At 29.0% G+C, this 21,851-nt stretch overlaps 4 protein-coding genes across 4 annotated transcripts; all 4 read right to left on the reverse strand.

Moving 5' to 3' along the window:
• Positions 1-816: 816 nt before the first annotated feature.
• On the reverse strand, positions 817-3,149 carry LOC113369465 (trypsin-1-like). Its single transcript, XM_026610196.1, is given in 8 exon segments — positions 817-920; positions 923-983; positions 1,051-1,074; positions 1,077-1,220; positions 1,426-1,533; positions 1,936-2,074; positions 2,384-2,537; positions 3,107-3,149. Coding segments are annotated over 8 exon segments (777 nt in total).
• Positions 3,150-4,851: 1,702 nt separating this feature from the next.
• LOC113369466 (hypodermin-A-like) lies at positions 4,852-10,100 on the reverse strand. The gene is made up of 6 exons (XM_026610197.1): positions 9,991-10,100; positions 7,171-7,327; positions 6,091-6,223; positions 5,848-5,955; positions 5,610-5,755; positions 4,852-4,998 (listed from the first exon to the last, which is right to left on the reverse strand). The coding sequence occupies exons 1-5, from the start codon at positions 10,034-10,036 to the stop codon at positions 5,645-5,647; spliced, it is 555 nt and encodes a 184-aa protein (XP_026465982.1). The 5' UTR covers positions 10,037-10,100; the 3' UTR covers positions 4,852-4,998; positions 5,610-5,644.
• A 2,085-nt stretch (positions 10,101-12,185) lies between these two features.
• On the reverse strand, positions 12,186-17,611 carry LOC113369464 (chymotrypsin-1-like). Its single transcript, XM_026610195.1, has 6 exons — positions 17,560-17,611; positions 15,915-16,071; positions 15,418-15,556; positions 14,699-14,806; positions 13,317-13,475; positions 12,186-12,430 (listed from the first exon to the last, which is right to left on the reverse strand). Exons 1-6 carry the CDS (start codon positions 17,603-17,605, stop codon positions 12,263-12,265), a joined length of 777 nt encoding a protein of 258 aa, XP_026465980.1. The 5' UTR covers positions 17,606-17,611; the 3' UTR covers positions 12,186-12,262.
• A 1,815-nt stretch (positions 17,612-19,426) lies between these two features.
• LOC113369467 (chymotrypsin-1-like) lies at positions 19,427-21,833 on the reverse strand (the record flags this gene model as incomplete). Its single annotated transcript, XM_026610198.1, has 5 exons — positions 19,427-19,635; positions 19,759-19,932; positions 20,846-20,953; positions 21,513-21,654; positions 21,730-21,833. Coding segments are annotated over 5 exons (708 nt in total), but the record flags the coding sequence as incomplete, so codon positions are not given.
• Between the last annotated feature and the right edge of the window lie 18 nt (positions 21,834-21,851).

Here is a 21,851-nt window from a genome sequence, read left to right on the forward strand (position 1 = left end):
AGCTAGGTAATTTTTATTCAAATTAATTCAATACAATGTTCTATAAATATAAATAAATATATATCTATATATATATATATATATTTATTTGTATGGTACAAATCAATTATATAAATGTATATATTATTTATTTGGCTTTATAGATGCTCTCCAAGATCTTAGATCTGAAGATTCATCTTCACATGAAGCAAAAAATATTTTGCTGAACTTATTAAATTGGGACTAATATGTGTGAATAGAATTCCAAATCAACGACCCGAAATGGTGAAAGTGTTGGAATTGCTGGAATAGTGATAATAGTGGTAATACTTATTTTTATAATATTTTATTTTAATGATACTTTATTTTAGATACATTAAGTAATTTGGTGTTATTAAATTAATATATTTTATATGAATGTATATTTTATATTACGATTATGAACAATAATGTTGAAATTGAATAAAATATAAATGCTCTAACAGAAGTTTTATTCTGTTCTTAAGTGTTATAAGTCGGTGTTAATCATAATCCGGTTAAGTATTAACATGAAAATGCGAATGATAAGTGATAATAATAATAAAAAAACCTTGCAAATTTTTCTCGAAATAAAACAATATTTTCTCTTAACTAAAAATATTTGTGATGTTTTTGGTGAGTCCAAAACCTTAAAAATCGATCACATGATTATTGGAGGCCGCCTTAGGGTTAGAACAGCTAATTAAAAAAAAAAAAGCGTTAAAATGTTTTTAGAGTTTATTCAATTTGTATCAAAATTTTATATAATTTTTATTATCACAAGATTTAAATAATTAAAACAAAATTTGATCTAGTATATTAAAGTAATTCGTTATTAGTATGTTCATGAATCCAATCTAAGTAGTAATGTACTCTGGCATATACATCAGGTACACCTTGAGCACAATACCTCCAAACCCAAAAACAACACCAACTTGCACAGGTCCTTCATTGTCGTATACCACCAATGGACCACCCGAGTCACCCTTTATCATAAGAAACATAATAAAATTTTGATGCCATTATAAAAATATTCAGCTTTACTGTACTTACCTTACAAATTCCAATATGTAATCTCTGTTAAATGCGCACAACATTCCTGGATAAATGGTATCTATTGCTCTACCTCCTGGTCCGTAGTCGTGCCATCTTTGGCATTCGGCATTACTCCAAGAGTTGACCAGCATTTTTTGGAGATAGTTTGGCGATGTATTACTTGGATACTAAAACATTAAAAAATAGTACTTATTTGCTAGTCAAGTCTCCACAATTCTGTGAGAATGAGAGATTTTGATACTGCCCTGTTATTTTCTAAATAAATATCGTGGCCTAATTGAATCATTTTTCATTATGTATGTGTTATTTTTTATTTTAGGGAAAAATAATGCATACATATTTGTATTTTAACAACCCTGTTTTCATACTTACAGCAGTAAGACCCCATCCTGAAACTGTCAGCAATACACCAGAAGGAGTATCGGAGTTTGGTAGACGAATTGGTTTTTGATATTGGTTGAATGTCATTGGTCTTTGAAGCTGCAAAAGAGCATAATTTTGGTTGATTCTTATCAGCAGCAATCATTAAAACTAGTGCAAAAAATGGAAAACATGAAATTATTACTGACATCGAGAACATCTGTTCCATTTCTTACATTTTTGTTGGTGACTTAGGCAACAACATTCGCTTAAATTCATTTTACTATAATTGAACATGTATAAGAACGCGATTTTTTTCTAATTAACACAATTTCTCTAATAATTATTGTCTTGGGCGTTGAATGAATAAATAAATAAATAAATAAATAAATAAATAAATAATGGCTAATAAACACTAATTGATGTTAAACGCGAAAACAATCCCTATAATATTGCAGAAATTTATAGCTCTGATATGGACATATAATTTGTTTCCTAACAAATTTTATTTTTAATCTTTACCTTGATAATTGCAACATCATTGTTCAAGTGGCTTTGGGCAAATTTTTCATGGAATACGATCGATTGTACTGCATGTGATTGCCCTCCAGCTAATAATTGAATGGAACCAGTGACGACTGTGAAATCAGGAGGATATGCCCTGAAAAATATTAATTTAAATATTGTAGAAATTTTCTATGTTTATATATGGTAGGTCATTTAAAGTGAAAGCATTGTGAAAGCAAAAATATGAAAAAACATGATTTATTTTCATTTCGGTTATAATTTACTTTGGTTCAAGGAGGTATGTTAAAATGAAGACACGTGTTTCCTAAAAAAGTTTCCACTTTAAATAGCGCTTCCACTTATAGTGACCCACCCTAAAGATTGCTTGTTAATTTGAACCATCTATTGTTTTTTCATAAAAATATTATTTTGTTTCAGATTCTTCTACAAAATTCATTATTACCTGCCCTCAACGCAATGGGCAGCCGTTAATATGTAAGAAGGATTCAAAATAGAGCCTCCACATGTGTGGTACTGTCTGTACCGAAGGGAAATCTGGTGAGGAAATTCTCCGACTGCAGCAGGAACTCCTCCAATAATTCTCTCGTCCACGCCGCCTGCATGTAACAAAGGTAAGTTATAATATAAGTTTATTTTTTTGTTGAATTTGTAACATTATGAAAACTTTGGTAACAGTTGGTATCAGGTTACCATATTTTTAATTTCAAATTCGGAACGGTAACTTTGAAGTTGGGCTAATCCGGGACGGCGGAAAATTGCTATTCATTTTTCTCATTGAAAGTATAAATTTAAGAAAGATAATGGTAAAATCCTAAGTTAAAGGAACTATTGAGATCCACAATAGTGGATCACAGTATACCTTGTTAATATCTATATTATTATTATTATGAAGTCAATTAATTATTGTCTCAACTGAATTAGTATCTTTACTTTTAATGTTTAATACTAAACATTGGTACAAATAAAAATTTATAAAAAAAAATCGATATCGACTAAATAAGGGGTCCATGGCAAAGTTAAACGGGTCCACGATACAAACAGGTTTGGAAGCCTATGGTTTAAGGAATCACATCGCAATAGCTCGTTGAACACATAGTTCTGATTGATGTCCAAATTTACATAAAACATTTATTTTTATTACAATTATATAATATTATCAACTTACCCAGGGCGCTTCCAATAACTGCAATGAGAACTAATAGCAACATTTTTCACTAATGACAACGTAACCAAAACCTCTGGGTTTTTATATAAATCGCGTTTTAATCTTATCGTATTTTTTGCTTCATAATGAATTGGTTTGTTTATGATATTTGTTGATTTTGATTTACTTGATATATGTAATCCAATGATTTTGGATAATCTTGCATTGTTAAACTGTGATGCATTGTGAAATAAATTATGCAAAATAAGAAGGCTTACTGGTTGTACGATAATTTCTGGTTGGTAATATTAACAGAATTTGAAATGAAAAATAATACTAATTTTGGTTATTTGAAGTTTACTAATTATAATAGTAAACTTCAAACATAAAATTAGCGAATCGAGAAAACATAAAATTAGCGAATCGGATTTTTTGATGAAAACATAAACTTCTCCTTCGGGAAGTTATTATAATAACTTCGACGTTTCAAGCCATTCTGAATCGAATGAGACCAAATTTGGAAAAAGTATGTGTGTGTGTATGTGTATGTGAAAGAGATTTTAAAAATTCGTCAAAGTTTGCAAAAATTGGTATCGTTTTTCTGGCATTTGTCAAAATTAGACCTTTCATCGACGTTTTGTCAAAAACGCCTGAGCCGATTTCAGAAATTTAAAAGCCATTTTATGTATCTCGATGAAGACTATCGTTTGTCAGTTTTGTGCGGCGATCTGCTAAGCTGTTTATTTGCCATATGGAAAAAAGTGTTAAACTTTTTGTCCACATTTAAGCTCATACTACCGAATCGATTTTAAAATAAAAAACTGTTCGAAAGGTATTGATTGGAAATGATACTGCCGAGTAACTAGGCCAGCTAGATATCAAGCAGTGTGATATTAAGTTTCCACTTTTTTTTTGACTTTGTATATAAGTACATCAGTCATATACTTGTATACAAATTTACACTTGTGGTTAGAGATGTTTCTAAAATTATTTTCCGTGGTTGACTCTGTAGTTCTGTTAATAAATAAAATGTGTTTCTGTGTCTATTACTAAAATAATTTGTAGAATGACTGCAAATGATAAGTTTCAAGATCTATGTCGTTTATTTTTCATAATAAAACTACCTTTGATATTAAAACATGTAATCGGTATCGATATGAGGTCATTTTAAATCGCAGAATTACGTGATTCCAGTATCTATCGAAATCAAAGCTATTTTATCAATGTATTATATAAGTGAAAAATAAACAATACGTTGCATTTTAACTAAAATTAAAAATAATTAGTTTGATACAAACATGGTTAATAAGTGGAAGTGTTCTCAAATTAAATTTATTTATAATATATTTGAACGGATTTATTCATATTAAATTTTTACATTTCTTATTATATTCATTTGCAACTTACAACTGTTTTATACATAATGACATAGTTGATTTTACATTTGTTAGATAAATTATAACGACTTTTTGATAATTATAATGTAAAACTAAAATGAATTCTTGGGATAAATGAAATTGAGATTTAAATTTAATTTTTTTCAAATACCAATCTTGACTTACAATTAGATCGTGTCGATTTTCTTTCCAACATTTTATAGTAGTTTTCTGTAAGTTAACAAGTCCATACTAATATGAATAAAATAACTTATGAAATTATAATATATTTAGATTTTTGAATGAATATAGTAATTGTTTTCAATTCTTATAAAATATATAGTTAATAAACTAGAATAAAGCTTAATAAATTGCTCCATTAGTCGCATTTTTGATCCATTCGAGATAGTAGAAGACAGACGTGTATACATCGGGTTTTCCACTTGCACATGTTTTTGACATCCAAGAGACAATGCCGATGATTTCGTATTTAAATCCATTGCTTTTTTGTATGAAAAGTGGTCCTCCAGAATCTCCCTTGTGAAATAAATCATAAATATTATTTTTCCAAAATAAAAACAAGGAAAAAAGAGTGCGCGTAAGGTTCACACGCGATTGAGGTAAAACTTATTTGCTACTGTACAAGATGGCATTTAAGTGAAAATAAATATATCATATAACAATTTTGAATAATGTTTATTAGTAATATGGTAACACTCGTGATGCACACATTTGTTAGTAGCAACCATTATACACATTTATATAATGATAAATTATAAATTATATATTTATATTAGCATTAAAAATATTTATAATACTTGAAAACAATAATGTAATTAAAGCCATACTTCAAATATGACATGATCGGTTTGTCATTGTAATTATCTTTTAGAAATAAACCTTCATTAGAGAAATGAAGTAATTGCTGATTAATCAGGAAAAATTATTGTAACCCTTCAACAATTTTTTGCATATCTCCAACTTGTAAAGATTTCTGAGCAGTTTGGCATACTACAGAACAAATAATGTGTGTAAACCAAAGTATAAGTTGAGTATACCTGCTCAACCGGTTTGAATGATTCATAGAAGCTCTGTGTTACTCTAATATACTTTATTTGAGGCACTTAACTGATTCAAAATTCACTTACTTTGCATACACCTGATTTTGATTTAATGGCACACATCATTCCTGGCATAATGTATCCTGGGTGCCAAACACATTTCGGCATTCTTCATCAGTCATTGTGTAGACTTCCATTTTTTGCAAATTGTTTGGATGTGCTTTTCCAGGATACTTGAAGTTGAAAATACACAGATATTTATATTAAGAAGTGTTTATGTAATCATAGGAATTTAATAAAAAAAAATAATATAGAAAATGTATACCACATGCTTTCCCCATCCTGTTACTATGCTTAGGGTATTTCCCTTTGGTCGTTTCCTTGGTAAGGCGATTGGTTTTTGAAATTGGTTGAACTTTATTGAGTTTTGAAGCTAAAATGTAATAGATTTGGTTCATTCAAATACATACTTTGATTGCATATTTTATAATATTTTATACAAATAATCTCGTTTATGGTTTAATTAATTCATTTAATGACTACCTTTTTATAAATATGCATTACTCACCTTCACAACAGCAATGTCATTTTCCTTTGTTTTTTCTGAAAAATTGTGCTTGATAATTTTTTCTATTTGGTGTTCCTCACCACCTCTGGTTAGATTTATCGTGCCAGTTACAACAGTCAATTTATCAGGATTACTGCAAATGTATAAAAAATATTGGTCTTTTGAGTAGGTAATAACCATTTATACTTATTTATCTATGGTAATAACAACTTTTAATTTTAACCTCAAACAAAATTAACTATACCAATTTCTCAAAATCTTACAAAATATATAAACTCTAGTCTTTAATATTTATACACTTTTTAAGTTAATTCATTTTTTGTTTGAATCATTTTTTTTCTAAAATTTTTAAAATCTCATATTTTGTTTGGTTTTAAAGCAAGGTGCAAATTTAGATACCGAACTGATATTTTACTATTTTCTTTCTCAACCGAATTTTATAAAATTTTCTACTATAAATCACAATTAACTTTTTATTAACGTCCCAAAGGAGATGTTTATGCTTTAACAGAAAATCCGGTTTGATAATTTTATGTTCTCTCGACGTTGTAAGTTATTCTTAATCGTGTGGCACCTAAATTGGAAAAAGTGTGTGTTTATGTGAGCTAAAATTGGATGTTTGTAAACTTTATTTTTAAACTGGCTGCACCGATTTTATAAGTTCATTCATATTAGTTTTTTTTTATAATTAAAGAGATAAGTACAATTTTTTTTGCCAAGTGTTCTGAATGTATCTCATTGATGAGTTCGAAAATGGGCGGGTTTATTTCTTCGTAATTAAGTGTTAAATGTTTTTTTCACGAACTTTAATTCTTATTGATTAAGTCGATTACACTTACACAGATCGTAATGTTTGTACAATTTGCTTAAAGCAAAATACCACTTACACCTAGTAAAACTTGACTTTATAATATGCAGTATATGAAATATTTCAGTACTATCACGATTTATTTCAGTACTATTATAACAATATAAATAATGAATTATTTCGCAATATTTTGTACTGCGTTTGATCTTATCAATGTCGCCCATAGATTAATTATATAGAAATCAACGCAATCAATTAGCTTCTATTTATACTTTTTATCAAAACAGTGGGCTGCCGTCAAAATGTAGTCATTGTGAATAATTGCTCCGCCGCAAATGTGTCTGCCTTCATATCTGATTGACACCTGGTGGGGAAATTCACCAAGAGCTGCGTTGTGTCCACCGATCATTTTCTCGCAGATTTTCTCACCTGCCGGAAAAAAATGTTGCAAATTATTGAAAGTTACATGGTCATATACATACTAGTGTGTGTATGTGGAAATAAAATATTAAATCAAGATATACAGCTTTTAGAAGTCATTCATAAAAATTATAGCTTAAATAAATAATTGGATTCTGGTTATTCAAACTTGTTACTAACTTTTCCCAAATTTTCGCTAGAAAATCTGTCTTGCTCATTTTATGTTTTTCGACGGTTCAAATAATTCTGAATCGTTTGAGACTAAAATTGGAAAAGCATATGTGTACATGTATATGTTTGTATATGTGTACATCACCATTTTCTTGAAAACGGCTGCACCGATTTCAAAAATTTAATAGCCATTTAATTCAATAAAACAAACTCGATAAGGACTCGAGTTGATTCGTTTTTCGCGACAAACGGCCAAGCAGTTTCTTTAGAATTAGCAGAAAAATGCAAATTTAGGTATCCACATGTTTTCACAAAATATTTCGACCTGATTTTGAAAAATTAAGGGGGCGTCCATGAATCACGTGATCGATTTTTTAAGCGTTTTTGGACCCCTTCTCCTATTTGGTTATAATTAACTACCCCTATAGCTTGGGGGCGTCCATTAATCACGTGAGCGATTTTTTAAGGATTTTTGGACCCCTCCTCCCCCTTGGTGATACATGGTGATATTCAAAATTACTCCCCCTCCCCCAGCAAACATTACGTGTATTTTTAGTTACATGATAGAACTGTAAAATTTTTGATTCATTTTTGAAAATGTTTGAATTTTTTTTTAAAAAATCAGTTAAAAAATGCCTTCCTCACGTGATATTTCGTGATTTTTTTGTCAGACGTCCCCTCCGCCTAAAAACCTCACGTGATTAATGGACACCCCCTTGGTTATAATTAACGCCCTCTCTCCCACCAAACATAAACTTTATTTTTAGTTACTAGAAAAGATTGTAAAATTTTTGAATTGTTTTGGAAAATGTTTGGATTATTTTTAAAAATTCAGGTAAAAAATAAATACACGTGATATTTTACTATACCCTTCCTCCGCCACGTGATATTGTGATTTTTTTTTTGTCAAACACCCATAAAAAATCATTAAAGTTTGGAATAAGGGGGCGTCCATTAATCACATGAGCTTTAAGGGGGAAGGGGCGTTTGACAAAAAATTACCAAATATTACCCAGGGGAGGAGGGAATCTAGTAAGACTAGATACTATACTATACTAAGATCTAGTATTTATTGTTTCTCCTCAAGTTAAGAAAAATCTGAAATTTTACAAAAAAAAAAAATTACAATTTGTTCTAGGTACTAAAAATACACGTAACATGTGGCGTAGGGGGAGTAATTTTGAATATTACTATGTATCACCACCGGGGAGGGGGGGTCCAAAAATCCTTAAAAATTGCTCACGTGAGTTGCGCATTTAGGACATACAAATGTATGTTTGTGCACTATAATTAATACGATTACATATATTAAAAATGTGTTTGAAAGATAACATTTAGAAAATAAATAGTCACAATCTCACAATTTTCATAAGTCGATTATTCACACATATCAGCAAGCTCACGCAATTTGCCTCAAGACATTTATATTGAATTTTCTAAAATATTTGAACCTACACAATGATGCACAGTATTAATTGTAAATAAATTGTTTTGATATATCTGGACATAATTTCACTTTAGTAGATAAGATTATACAATTATTCATCAGTCATTTATTTGGAAAATTAAAATTATCAAATGCTACTGAACACTACCTCCAATACGAATTATTATTCTATATACATATACTAACATTTTATTATTGAGAAACTCCTTGCAATACACAGTAATTTTAAGAATACTCTGAAAATAAAATATTGAATACATTTATAATATTAAAATGAAATTACACTACTGTTACATTTGTATCAAAACAGTAAAATGAATTAAAAAAATCATTTGCACTTTGTATTTTTAATATTGTTTGTTTTTTTGATAACCCAACCTAACTCTCTTTCTTTAGTAATTGATAATACATGAATTGTAAATAATTTTTTATGATAAATTGGCACATTTCACTTACATTGTTTGAGAACATTCACCAGTGGAAATATATAATTAATTTTTGTTAAGTAATAAAAGTATTAAAATAAATCTAAATACTACCCTTGGGAATTATGATTTCATATTTATACACTAAAATTTTATTACAGTAGTCAATTGAGAGTAAATTAAATATATCATTGAAGTAAAAAATTTAGGACATTATAATGAAATTATATTATTATCGAAAGATAAAATTTTATATTTATGGGTAGTATTGGTGAATAGTGAAATGAATCTAAAAATGCTTTATTTGGCACTTTATTTTTTTTAATATTGTTCATTTTATGATAACCTAATCAAACTCTTCTAATAAAGCAATAATTGTTTTGATAAATCTGTTCATTTCACTCACATTGTTCGAGAACATTTATCGATCATAGTTTATATGTGATTAAAACTTTTTAACATATTGAAAATATCGTTAAAATAATATGTTAAAAATATTTTAAGATAGTTTATCAATGAAAAAACCAAACAAAGCTATACAACTTTTTGTTCTAGATCTTGCAATTAGAAATTATTCATAATAGGTACTTCAGTTTAATAATATCTATTGATTATATTTAAGTACTTACAGTTTCCGATTGCAATTATTATCAGAAAAACTATTTGAACAAACATAATATTAACCACATTTGTAACTTAATATCAAAAAAGAGTGCAACACATGCGTTCTCAATGAGATTCACTGTCCAACTGATATTTATAAGAAATTCGCCTGCAATTTACCTGTCTATCGCCGCATTCAATCTATTGTAATGAGTAATAATATGATTTTTATCTCTTTCTTTCTGTAATCTTGCATATTTCTCTTATTAATTTTTTCTTATTAATATTATTAGTGATTCAAATACATGTTATCTTAGCAATATCTGCATAATTTAATGCGTTTTTCAAGTACTGGAAGTGATTGTACGAGGTATTACAATAAAGAAATTAGACTATTTATATTACGCAGATCAGTTTTTACAGAACCTATTATAATAATAAGTTTTTCTTAAGAATCACTTTGGCATATTTTTAATGATATCTTGGCCAAATTTTGAGGTAGAGGATACTTAAAATTGGTATGTATATCGAATTTTCTTGAGAAATAATTTATAAAGACGTATGAGTTAATTATTAAATACACATTAGGGTAAAGACGAATTATGTATTGACAACAATATTAAGCAATAAAATTGTCAAATTGATATATTGCATAAAGCAATTTCCAACTACTGGTGCAAATTTAAGGCAAATTTGCTGGAACTTCCCGTACCGTAATGAAATAGTCAAAAAATTTTAAATGTTTTCAAATAGGTCAATATATATACTATAACTTTCATTATTCGTATTTTATGGACAAATTATAACAGCTTATACATTGCACGACGACGTTTATATATGTTCCCATGAAAATTAAAAAAATATAACAAGCGGAGTTAGTATTAAAGAGACCTTATTTTATTTGTCTAAGAATATATATATACTGATTTGTAAAGTTAAAGTTATTTATTTCAAGTAAAGAAGTGAGTTTCAGTTTTTAGCTAGAATTATAATTAAAATCCAAAATTAAAAAAAAGTATTTAAAAATGTTTTTTTTGAAATTTTGATACTTTTACTTTTGCTTTTCCAAAAAACTGATAGTTTTTTCCATATTCACAATACAAGCAAAGTCTTTTTTGTATCATTCGAATCGGACGCTGCATTTTTTCAAAAACCGAAATCTTAGCACTTTTTGCTCCGTTTCTCCGAAACGGCTGGACCTGTGTTTGCCAAAACTAACCAGCACATCTCCACGTCAATATGAATCGAATGTTTTTTGAATCATTTAAATCGGTCGATCCATTCTCTTAAAAACTGACATTTTTAGCACTTTTTGCTTCATATCTCTGAAGCCGCTGGATCTGTCTTCGTCAAAAACTAATCAGCACATCTCCTCATCAATAGGAATCAAATCGGTTAATCCGTACGCCCGAAATTGTCGACGAAAAATTATATCCACAAATACACACACACATACACACACATACACGCACACAAACACTCACACACACACAAATCCATTTTTTCTGAGGTATGCCAAAAGGTTCAGAAACCTCTAAAACGTAAATATATGCAAAACAATTCATTTTCGATTTTTGGACGATTACTATAACTTATATCTTGTATTTATCTAGTGGCTTTTCTGCATTTTAATTGATGCTAAATTAATTGAAATATTATGTATTTACTTAATGGCTTTTCTGCATCTTAATTGATTCTAAATTAATGAAGCATTGCAAAGGCAACCCTTGATTCAACACATATGATTTAAGAACTGAAAAAACTCTTTGTAAACTATAACTACCCTCGATAAACTAAGAGACCAATTCTAACGCAAAATAGATCAATTTACGTAAAGGCTATGTTACATTGATACTTCTTATACATAATGGTTCTAAATATTGTCAAAATGCTATGAATTTGCTGTGCGATCAGGCGTTTTGCACGTAAAATGCAACTTCAGTCGTACGTTATCAAGCCACATCACAAAGACGCACTTATGATTAGATTTTTTTTGACATTTGTTTTTTAGAATAGGTTTTTTATCTGAAACTTCTGAGTGCGCAGCAACCACATAAGATTTTTGCAGTATTTAGTACCATTTTGTATGTGAAGCGCTGCGTCAGAGTCACATAGCCTCTTCGTAAATTGATCTATTTTGAGGCAAAATTAGTCCCTAAATATAACTAGACTGAACTACAAGTCTTTTTTCACAATGTTGTTATACAACAAAATCAAGTTTTAATAGCAGAAAATTTATTTATTTAAAATATTTATCTATTTATAACAATTTACAAATCTATTTCATGAGTTATATATTTATTGCAAAACATGGTCGGTATTTTCGTGAATCCAGTCCAAGTAGTAATATACACGAACGTAGACATCTGGCACACCCAAAGCACAGTATTCATAAACCCAGGAAACTATACCGACTTGTTCCAAACCATTTGCACTTTCGTATACCAATGGACCACCAGAATCACCCTGAAATGATAAAAAATAGAAATTTATCAATTAACACAATTACGATTTCATCAACCTAATTAATTGGACAATGCTGCCGCATAACAGACCAATGTTATAGCAAGGCCATGTTACGCTCCAACTTCCATACATTCTGCTACCGAATCATACTGAATACTGTCAAAATGTCATGTATTTGCTGTGCATCCAGGCGTTTTACACATAAACTGCAACGTCACCTGTATGTTATGAAGCTGGGTCAGAAAGAACCTGATATCTAAGATCGTTTCTTTGACATTTGTGCGGTTTCTAGGTTAGGTTTTCTATCTGACAAACTGAGAAAAATGCCTGATTGCACAGCAACCACATGGATTTTGTCAATATTTAGAACCAGGCAGTATGGAAAGTTCTTTATAACATAGCCTTGCCATAACATTGGTCTGTTGTGCGGCAAAATCGGTTCCATAAATGATATTGGTTTATAACCGTATAAAATAATCAAAGTGAAATCAGACAGATGCGATTTTTCTTTCAGGCGTATTTACTTTACTCTATATTTGTTACCATAATTGTTCTACAATGTCGATTAATAATAGATTCTAAATTTTTTTTACATATTTGAAAAATTGTGTATTAGTCTGATGAGTTGATTAAATGATCACCTTAGATTTGATCTTACTTTTACAATTTATAACAATTAAAAAAAAGTATGTTTGTCGTATGGCTGATTTATCAGGCTGGATTTCATTTTACTTTCAGTATAATTATGATTTAAATTACATTTTTCCTTAATACAAACTAGAAATTTATTGTTTATTAAGAAATGATGAAATTGACTTCATATTTTTTTATGAAATTATTCTAATTTTGCAATTGTTTTTCAAATAATAACTATCATTTATCTTACCCTGCAAGCACCGACATTAAGTTTGTTGAATCCGCACAACATTCCTGGGTAGATTGTGTTAGATTTAGGTCCAGCATTATGGAATTTTTGGCAATCAGCATTATTGTAGGTCAGAACGTCCATTTTTTGTAAATGATTTGGTAAAACATCACTTGGATACTGCAGTCAATAAAAATCAATATTATAATCGTGAGAAAAATATTATTACATATGATAATTTGCCAAAAAATATAGAATTTTTGGTGTAATAGCAAAATGTCCTGATCAAGTTGTTTGGGATTTTGGATATTTATTTAAAATCGTAATCAGAATTATAAATTAATATGAAGAATATTTGTTGTAAACTGTGTCTCCCTTTCTTTAAATTTTATTACTAAGTAATTTACAAGTTTTTTTAAAGTAGCAACTTGCAAATAAATGCAATTGAGTATGTTTTACGAGAAATATTTGTACTTTGAAAATGAGAATACGACTAAGAACAATAAACTAGTAGAGTAAGCTTCTATATAAAAAATTAACAATAGATGTGAAAAGTAATTGGGCATGGCATCGTCCTTTAAGGCAAATTGCTGGAATTTTTCTTAGCGTTATGAAATATTCTAGGAATTTTCAAATAGATTATCATAAATACTGTAACTTTTATCATTCGTATTTTATAAACAAAATATAAGAGCTTATTGAAAAGTTTATAAACAAATCTCAATCAAGCGGAGTTAGAATGATAAATTTTCTCTCTCTAGGAATTATATAAAGTAAAATGTGAAGTTAAAATTATTTATTTCAAGAATATAGTTCAGCTTTAGAATTTTAACTAGAATTAAAATTAAAATTCGAATCATTTTCGATATTTAAAATATTTTTTTTTTAATTTTGAAAAAAAAGTTTGGCCTTTTCCAAAAACTAATAATTTTTTCACACTTACGACAAGCAAATCATTCGAATCGGATGCTCCTTTTTTGCAATATCTGTAATTTTTCGTTTTTTTTTGCTCTGTAAACAAAACCAGCATGTCTCCATATCAATAGGAATCGAATGTTTTTTGAAGCTTTTAAATTGGTTGAGCAGTGCTCCATGAAACTTCAACAAAAAAATTCATATATACACATTTTTTCTAAGGTATGCCAAAATGTTCAGAAACCTCTAAAACGCAATGATATGCAAAAATTTTCATTTTTGATTTTTGGTGGATTGCTATAACTTGCCCTTCTCGAATAGTTCTGTATTTACCATGATTGTAAGGGGTATGTTTTTCAAAGTTTTTTTTGGAAAGTTATCAACCAAGAGGTTTTAAGTTAGTTGATCAGAATGGCACGCTAAGCTTTCTTTAGGTCTGATTACTTTTAAAAATTAATATTGTTTTTTTTTTTTCAAAAAAAACTTACTGCGTCTAATCCCCAGCCAGAGAATTTGCATTTGAGATCCCCAGGTGTATCCTTTGAGGCCAAGGCGACTGGTTTCTGGTTAGCATTAAAAGTCAATGGCTTTTTCAACTAAAATAGAGAAAACAAGGTTTTATTTTTGTACTTCAAAATAACATTTTGAATATCAATATTATTGGTCTTAACACAAAGACAACACTCAAATATCCTTATAATAGTCAGGGCTTGATTCTGTAGTACAACAGACCAATGTTATGGCAAGGCTATGTTATGTAGAACTTTTCTTACAAAATCGTTCTAAATATTATCAAAAGCCATTTGGTTGCTGTGCAGTCAGGTGTTTTTCTCAGGTTGACAGATAAAAAACCTAACTTAGAAACCGCACAAATGCCAAAAAAACGATCTTAGATAACAAGGACCTTCTGACCCAGCTTCATAACATACAAGTGACGTTGCAGTTTATGTGTAAAACGCCTGAATGCACAGCAAATACATGATATGTTGACAGTATTTAGGTAATAATTCGGTAGCATAATGAATGCAAGTCGAAGCGTAACATGGCCTTGCCATAACATTGGTCTGTTATTCGGCAGAATCGGTCCCTCAATCTCAATCTCCAAAGGAATTTCTTTTGTAAAATTCATTTTTGTTCATTACTTTTACATATAGGTTAAAACATACCATTTCCAAATAATTTTTTTAACAGTTTTATTATACTGTACCTTCAAAACTGCCACATCATTATCCAAAGTGTTTGGGCTGTACTTTTCGTGATATTTGATGGAAGCAACAGCATGATGTTCTCCACCTTCAGTTAAGTAAAGTGCGCCTGACACAACGGTGAACAGTGATGGAGTTGCTCTGAGATAAATATAAATATAGTTATCAATAATATAATAAATGTAATAATTAATAGTAATAATTAGTAGAGCAGTAAAAAAGTGGATCTAGTAAATTAATCAGCTACGTAGAAAAATTTCAACCACTAATAAACGTGCAATAACAAACAAAGTTGATAGGAAACATCCGATTTTTTAAAGAAGTTAATTTTGCAAATAATTCAATTCTTGTCTAATATATTCCACTTTGCCTTTCCTATAGACAAAAGTGCTTTATTATGTTTCTCAATTTCTGGATTTGGCATTGCTGATAAATTAGATTAAATTGGATTTGGAATTACCAATTTAATATTCACATATCATTTCAATTTTCATCATACCTGCCATATACGCAATGAGCTGCAGTCAGAATGTACGATTCATGAATGATAGAACCACCACAAGTGTGTTTTCCATTGAATCTTAAGGAAATCTGGTGAGGAAATTCACCAAGTTTGGCATCATCACCACCGATGATACGACTCTCCAGAGAAGCCCCTAAATGAATGAAATATATATATTAGAGTGGTCCTTAACACGGACATTTCTTTGCTGCCAAGGTCGCCAATGCTTCCAAATTTTAAAAAAATGAATCTCTAATAATTTTTGCTCTTAATATTAACATTTAGGTAGAGCGCATTCCAATTAAAAGTTTCTTATATTTGTTATTAACGTATGTCATTAAGTGAATTCTTGCGCCATCTGTGATAGTATTCGTGAAATCAAATATTACGACACTTAATGAAAACACTTGTAGCACTTGTAATTTTGATGGCAATTTATTACTGATAATTTGAGTTTCAACATCACCAATTAGATAAATATTTTCCTGCAAAATTAATCTTGATGACCAGATATATATCCAAACCCAAACAACTATCGAACTATATTTAGTAAAATTCCCAGTTATTTCCTATTATATTAGGAATTAACTATATCAGAAATGTGGTTTTTACAATTTTTCTAAAAATTTATCATTTTTCATGGAGCCAATGTCTTTTTTTTAATTTCAAAGAGATATTACGAAATAAAAACTACATTATCCAACTAATGCAAAAAATAAATTTTAATGACACGTTTTTACAAAGAACACACTGTATATAACCTTGATCTGGTATATTAATGTAAATATTCATATGCAAATTGAGTACATCTCGATCCTGTTTTTTTGGGTCATTTCAAGAAACTTTGCTGAAGGAAAAATTTACAATGCAGTTTTTTCTTCAATTTCAATAATATATTTTACAGAAAAATCTTGGCAAATATCTATTTCTGCCATTTTTTTTACAAAAATTGTTACCACCAAGGTAGCTCGTAGTGTTTTAGAATTCCCTGTGAATTTCTTTGTACTTTTCTTGAATATTCAAGTTTTTCATGAAAATCCTTTAATGAAAGTTTCGCTGGCTCGAAATTTACTTTGGAGCTACTGTTTCTTTGGCGAATTTATTTGAAATTACTGATAAAACGAAAATTGAAAAATGCCTCAATATCAAAATAGTTTGATCCAACCTAATTTTTGATCCCATGTGCAATAATATATTTAATATATAGTTATCAGCGAAAATTAATGAAGGCAATCAACTACTAGGAATTTAACGAATATTACTTTTGTACTCTATTAAATTCACTTTGTATATGTATTAAAAAAAAGTCTAATTTTAAACTGTATCGATCTTGATATATTTTATTAAACTGAACGAATTGAAAATGCAAAAAATCAGAAATTATTGTTCACATTACAAGTTTATAAATTTCATTATATAAATAGATATTTCGGACCAAATAGTAAAATTATAATTATCTTTGAAAAATTGAATTTAATTGGTGACCCTTATTTACTATAACTACAAATAATTATTTTGTTCATATAAAGTATGAGTAAAATTTGTTACTTCAATTTTCCACATTCTTGTAATGTAATCAATAACTGAATTTCTATCCTTTTATCAATTTAATTCGAATAATTTTTAAGTCAACAAAACTTACCTGAGACAAGGCACAATACAGAAACGATAACTGCCAAACGCAACATCTTGACACAGTGATGAAAATATTTCTATATCTTTGAGTTTTATACCATATTTATCTGATACAGAATTTTTTGGTGTTCCATTTTTTAATCCGTTAATCTTTCCAATAATTAATGATAACAAAAGTGATAAGATTTGATTTAATAAAGATTCGTATCAAGCGGACTTTCCAAGTCCGAACTGAATTTTTATTGGAGTTTATTTGTTTATAAATTGTTTATTTGTAAATAAAATTGCGAAGAATTCAAGAATGACATTTTTAATTTAATGGGGGTACTTCTAAATATTTCACTTAATACTATTTTCTTTCGAATCCTGGTGCAGTTGAAATTCTTTTTCTTGAAATTCGCAAATAAAAGGATTTATTAATGTTGGGTCTTTGGGACCTCATTAAATGCAACACCAATGCAAAGGGTAAAAGTTTCATACACATAAATTTTTGAACGCTTTCTGAAAAATAAAAATACACAATAATCCATTAAAATACTTTGCCATAAATTTTAAATATTTTTTTACATTGAGCATATGATTATTCTTTCATTTAATTTGAAACTTCAAATATAATTTATGTCTATAGTAAACAGATGATCGAAATATTGGCATTTGTAAACCCTGAAACTTCAAATACTTTTTAGTATAGGAATAGTATTTTACTAAAATTACAAACACATTTAAAATAGAATAAATCAGAGAAATACTAACAATCGATGTATATAATCTTATCAATGACACGTGTCGAATATTGCTTCAACAAAATACAAGATTTTGCATAATCATTACCTTAATAAAAATGTGTATTTGATAACATCTTGTTAGATTTTTTTAAATCGTTTTAAATTATTGATCTATAATAACTTTATCAACAAATTTTAATAACTATTTAACTATTTCGATATCTCTATAAATATATTTCTATATTTTTACTCGAGAATTCCAAAATTAACACTATTTTGTCGTCGGACCGGAGCCGAGTGGAAAGGGTTAAATATATTTTATCACTTATTTTGCCTATATGATTTTTTTAGAGAGCATTACAGACAAATAGTGAATATGTAGTTAATATATATACAGGGTGTCCCAGAACTCAACGTTAAGCCAATCATAACTATCATGAAAAAAATGGACAAAAAAAAATTCCATATAGATTGAAAATTATGAGCTTTTAAGTGCAACCCAAAGCTTTGGTCAGTTTTGATCCTTTTTTTGGTTATTCCGAATGATTTTCAAAAATTTTATTTGTTTAAGCTTTGAATCACATTGAAAAATAGTGACTTATTGTAAAAATAGCGTCTTTTGAAAACTGGTTGACTTTGATAAATACTCCTTAAAAAAAGTGCACTAAAGTTTGTTGACAAGTTCTATCAAAATGGTAAAGTACTTGATAGTTTTATAAAAGATTCAAGTTTTTTTTACTAATACTTCATTAAAAATTTGCAAATCATAATGTTATCACTAAAAATGTTTCTTATTTTTTAATATAAGAAATCCAAACATAATATTCACATATCATTCTATTAGTAATAAAACAAATTGTATATTTTTTGCATTTATTTAACGTAATACTGAATTTAATGGTTTTAACTTAAATATACTTGTAAATATCACATATGTTGATTGACTTATGTCATCACTTCATCTATAACATAAATTAGTAGGAATAGTTTTATAGAATATTTTATCATAGAATACACAAAAATAGTTTGGTAGTGATTAAAATCAACTTGTCAGTTTGTCATACAAAGGAACAGCATTCTATGCTTTATCTATCTATCTATGGTTTTTATTCACATTGCAGTTAACTGAATCTTATAAATATGTCAATATGATAAATTTTGCTATTTTTTCAATTAATTTATTCTGAGTTGTTCAATAGAACATTATCAGTATGTTGATGGATCCAATCCAAATAATAGTATACTCGGGCATATACATCTGGTACTCCCAAAGCACAATATTGCCAAGCCCAGGATACAACTCCTACTTGAACCAATTTTCCATTTTCTTCGGCAACAAGAGGACCACCAGAATCACCCTAAAAATGATAGAAAATATTATTGAAAATGAATTCATTTTAAAATTCAAATTAATTCGAAACAAAAATACTGAATAGTTTCTAGCATCTATTAAAATTCTTTATTAATAAAATAATAATTACCCTGCATGCACCAATGTTGAGCTTATGATAAGCGCACAACATTCCTGGTTTGATTATATCTCCTGAAGCTTTTGACTTAAGTGGCCCGTTCTCATGGAATTTTTCACAAATGCTGTTTTCGTATGTAATAGCCATCATTTTCTTCAAAATATCCGGAATTTCGCCATCAGGGTACTAGAATTAATACATACGATTTTTTAAAACACTCATGTGGAGATATTGTCGAAAATAAAGATATTTTCAGAAATCATGGTAAATTTTGTTATTATATTTTTATTTATAATCCAGAACTTTACTTTGACTTATTAACTATATTTTTATTCAAAATAATAGTTTATTGTTATTATTTAACTATCATATATTTATTGGTCAAGTCGTCAGTTTTTACTATTTTGTTGCAAGGCTATAACAAAAAAGTTTGGCAAAAGTTTAAATACTCATGTTAAATCCCTATTTAAAAATACCGATTGAATTTAATATGAAGTATTTTATTAATGTTTATTTTCCGCCGATAATTGTTGAATGCTTATTGCTTATTTTCAAAAAAAAAAAAAAACAGTTAACACTGCGACTTAAGACATTTTTTTGCCTTGCAAAAAAGTGAAAATTTACTTAACCTACTTATTGACTGGGATACCAGAATAAGGGACCGATTCTGCCGCATAACAGGCAAATGTTATGGCAAGGATATGTTATGAAGAACTTTCCATACAAATTCGTTCTAAATATTGACAAATGCCATGCGGCTACTGTGCAGTCAGGCGATTTTCTCAGGTCAGATAGAAAACATAATTTACAAAACCGCACAAATGTCAAAAAAACAATGTTAGATAACAGGGTCTTTCTGACTCAGCTTCATAACATACGAGTGACGATGCAGTTTATGTGTAAAACGCATAATGCGCAGCAAATACATGACATTTGACAGTATTCAGTATGATACAGTAGCATAATGTATGGAAGTTTGAGCGTAACATGGCATTGCCATAACATTTGTCTGTTATGCTACAGATTTGAAGCCTAAGTTAAACAATGACAGTGAAGCAATATTTTCAATTTTAATTTTTTATAATAAAAAAGTAATTACCGCAGTCAAGCCCCAGCCAGATAGTTGCACAGTTTCTCCTCCGATGGTGTCTTCCTTAGGGAGCGCTATTGTTTTTTTGTTGTTATCGAAAGTAATTGGTGTTTTTAGCTGAAAGATAAATATTCATATAGTTAAATTTACAAATATTCTAAATTAATAAATAAAATAAGTTTTGTGAAAAACGACTTTCTCCATTTTGTCACAATAGGGACGAGGGCTTCTATGGGAGAGGAATAATGATATTACCTTCAAATTGGCAAGAAATCATTGAACAAAACTATGCATATTTTACCCAAATTGAAGTATTTCAACTATGGCAATTGAAGCTTTCAATTTCATGCAAAAATAATGGATTTTATTTTACTTAATCTTATAATAACCCTTTCCACTCGGATGCCGCTGTGAAAATACGTATTAGTTCCGCAATTCGCGAGTTGAAAGGGTTAAAAGAAAATAATAATGTTAGGAAATCATAGGAGATAATATATATCAACTTTTTGAAAACTGGATGTTGACGTAGTTCTATTTGACAATATTTGATTTAATGAGCTGCTTGGATGAAGTCGTTAAATGTTTTGTAATTGATTAAAGACGAAGCAATTTAGCTGAATTTAGTTGTCAGTAATCAATTCTACATCTCGTGGTGACGTTGTGTTTATAAAATCACCTTGATTACTGCAATATCGTTGTGCATTGTCTCTGGACTATATTTGTCATGATAAGTAATCTTGTCTACTTGATGTACTTCACCTCCTTTCGTAAGCGATACCGAACCAGCAACGACGGTAAATTTAGTGACATCATCATCCCTGGAGAAAAAATTATAAATCATAACACATTGTGAAGGAATAAATTTTCGTGTCGGTGCAATTTTATTTTCTTACCTTCCTTCAACGCAATGTGCAGCCGTCAAAATATACAATGAATGCAAAATTGAGCCTCCACATGTGTGTCTGCCTTGGAATCTAAATGAGATCTGGTGAGGATATTCTCATCTTTTGCATCT

Source organism: Ctenocephalides felis, unplaced genomic scaffold (assembly GCF_003426905.1).
Source record: "Ctenocephalides felis isolate EL2017-DRISC unplaced genomic scaffold, ASM342690v1 CF-g0.4_SCAFFOLD_01366, whole genome shotgun sequence".
Classification (NCBI taxonomy): domain Eukaryota; kingdom Metazoa; phylum Arthropoda; class Insecta; order Siphonaptera; family Pulicidae; genus Ctenocephalides; species Ctenocephalides felis.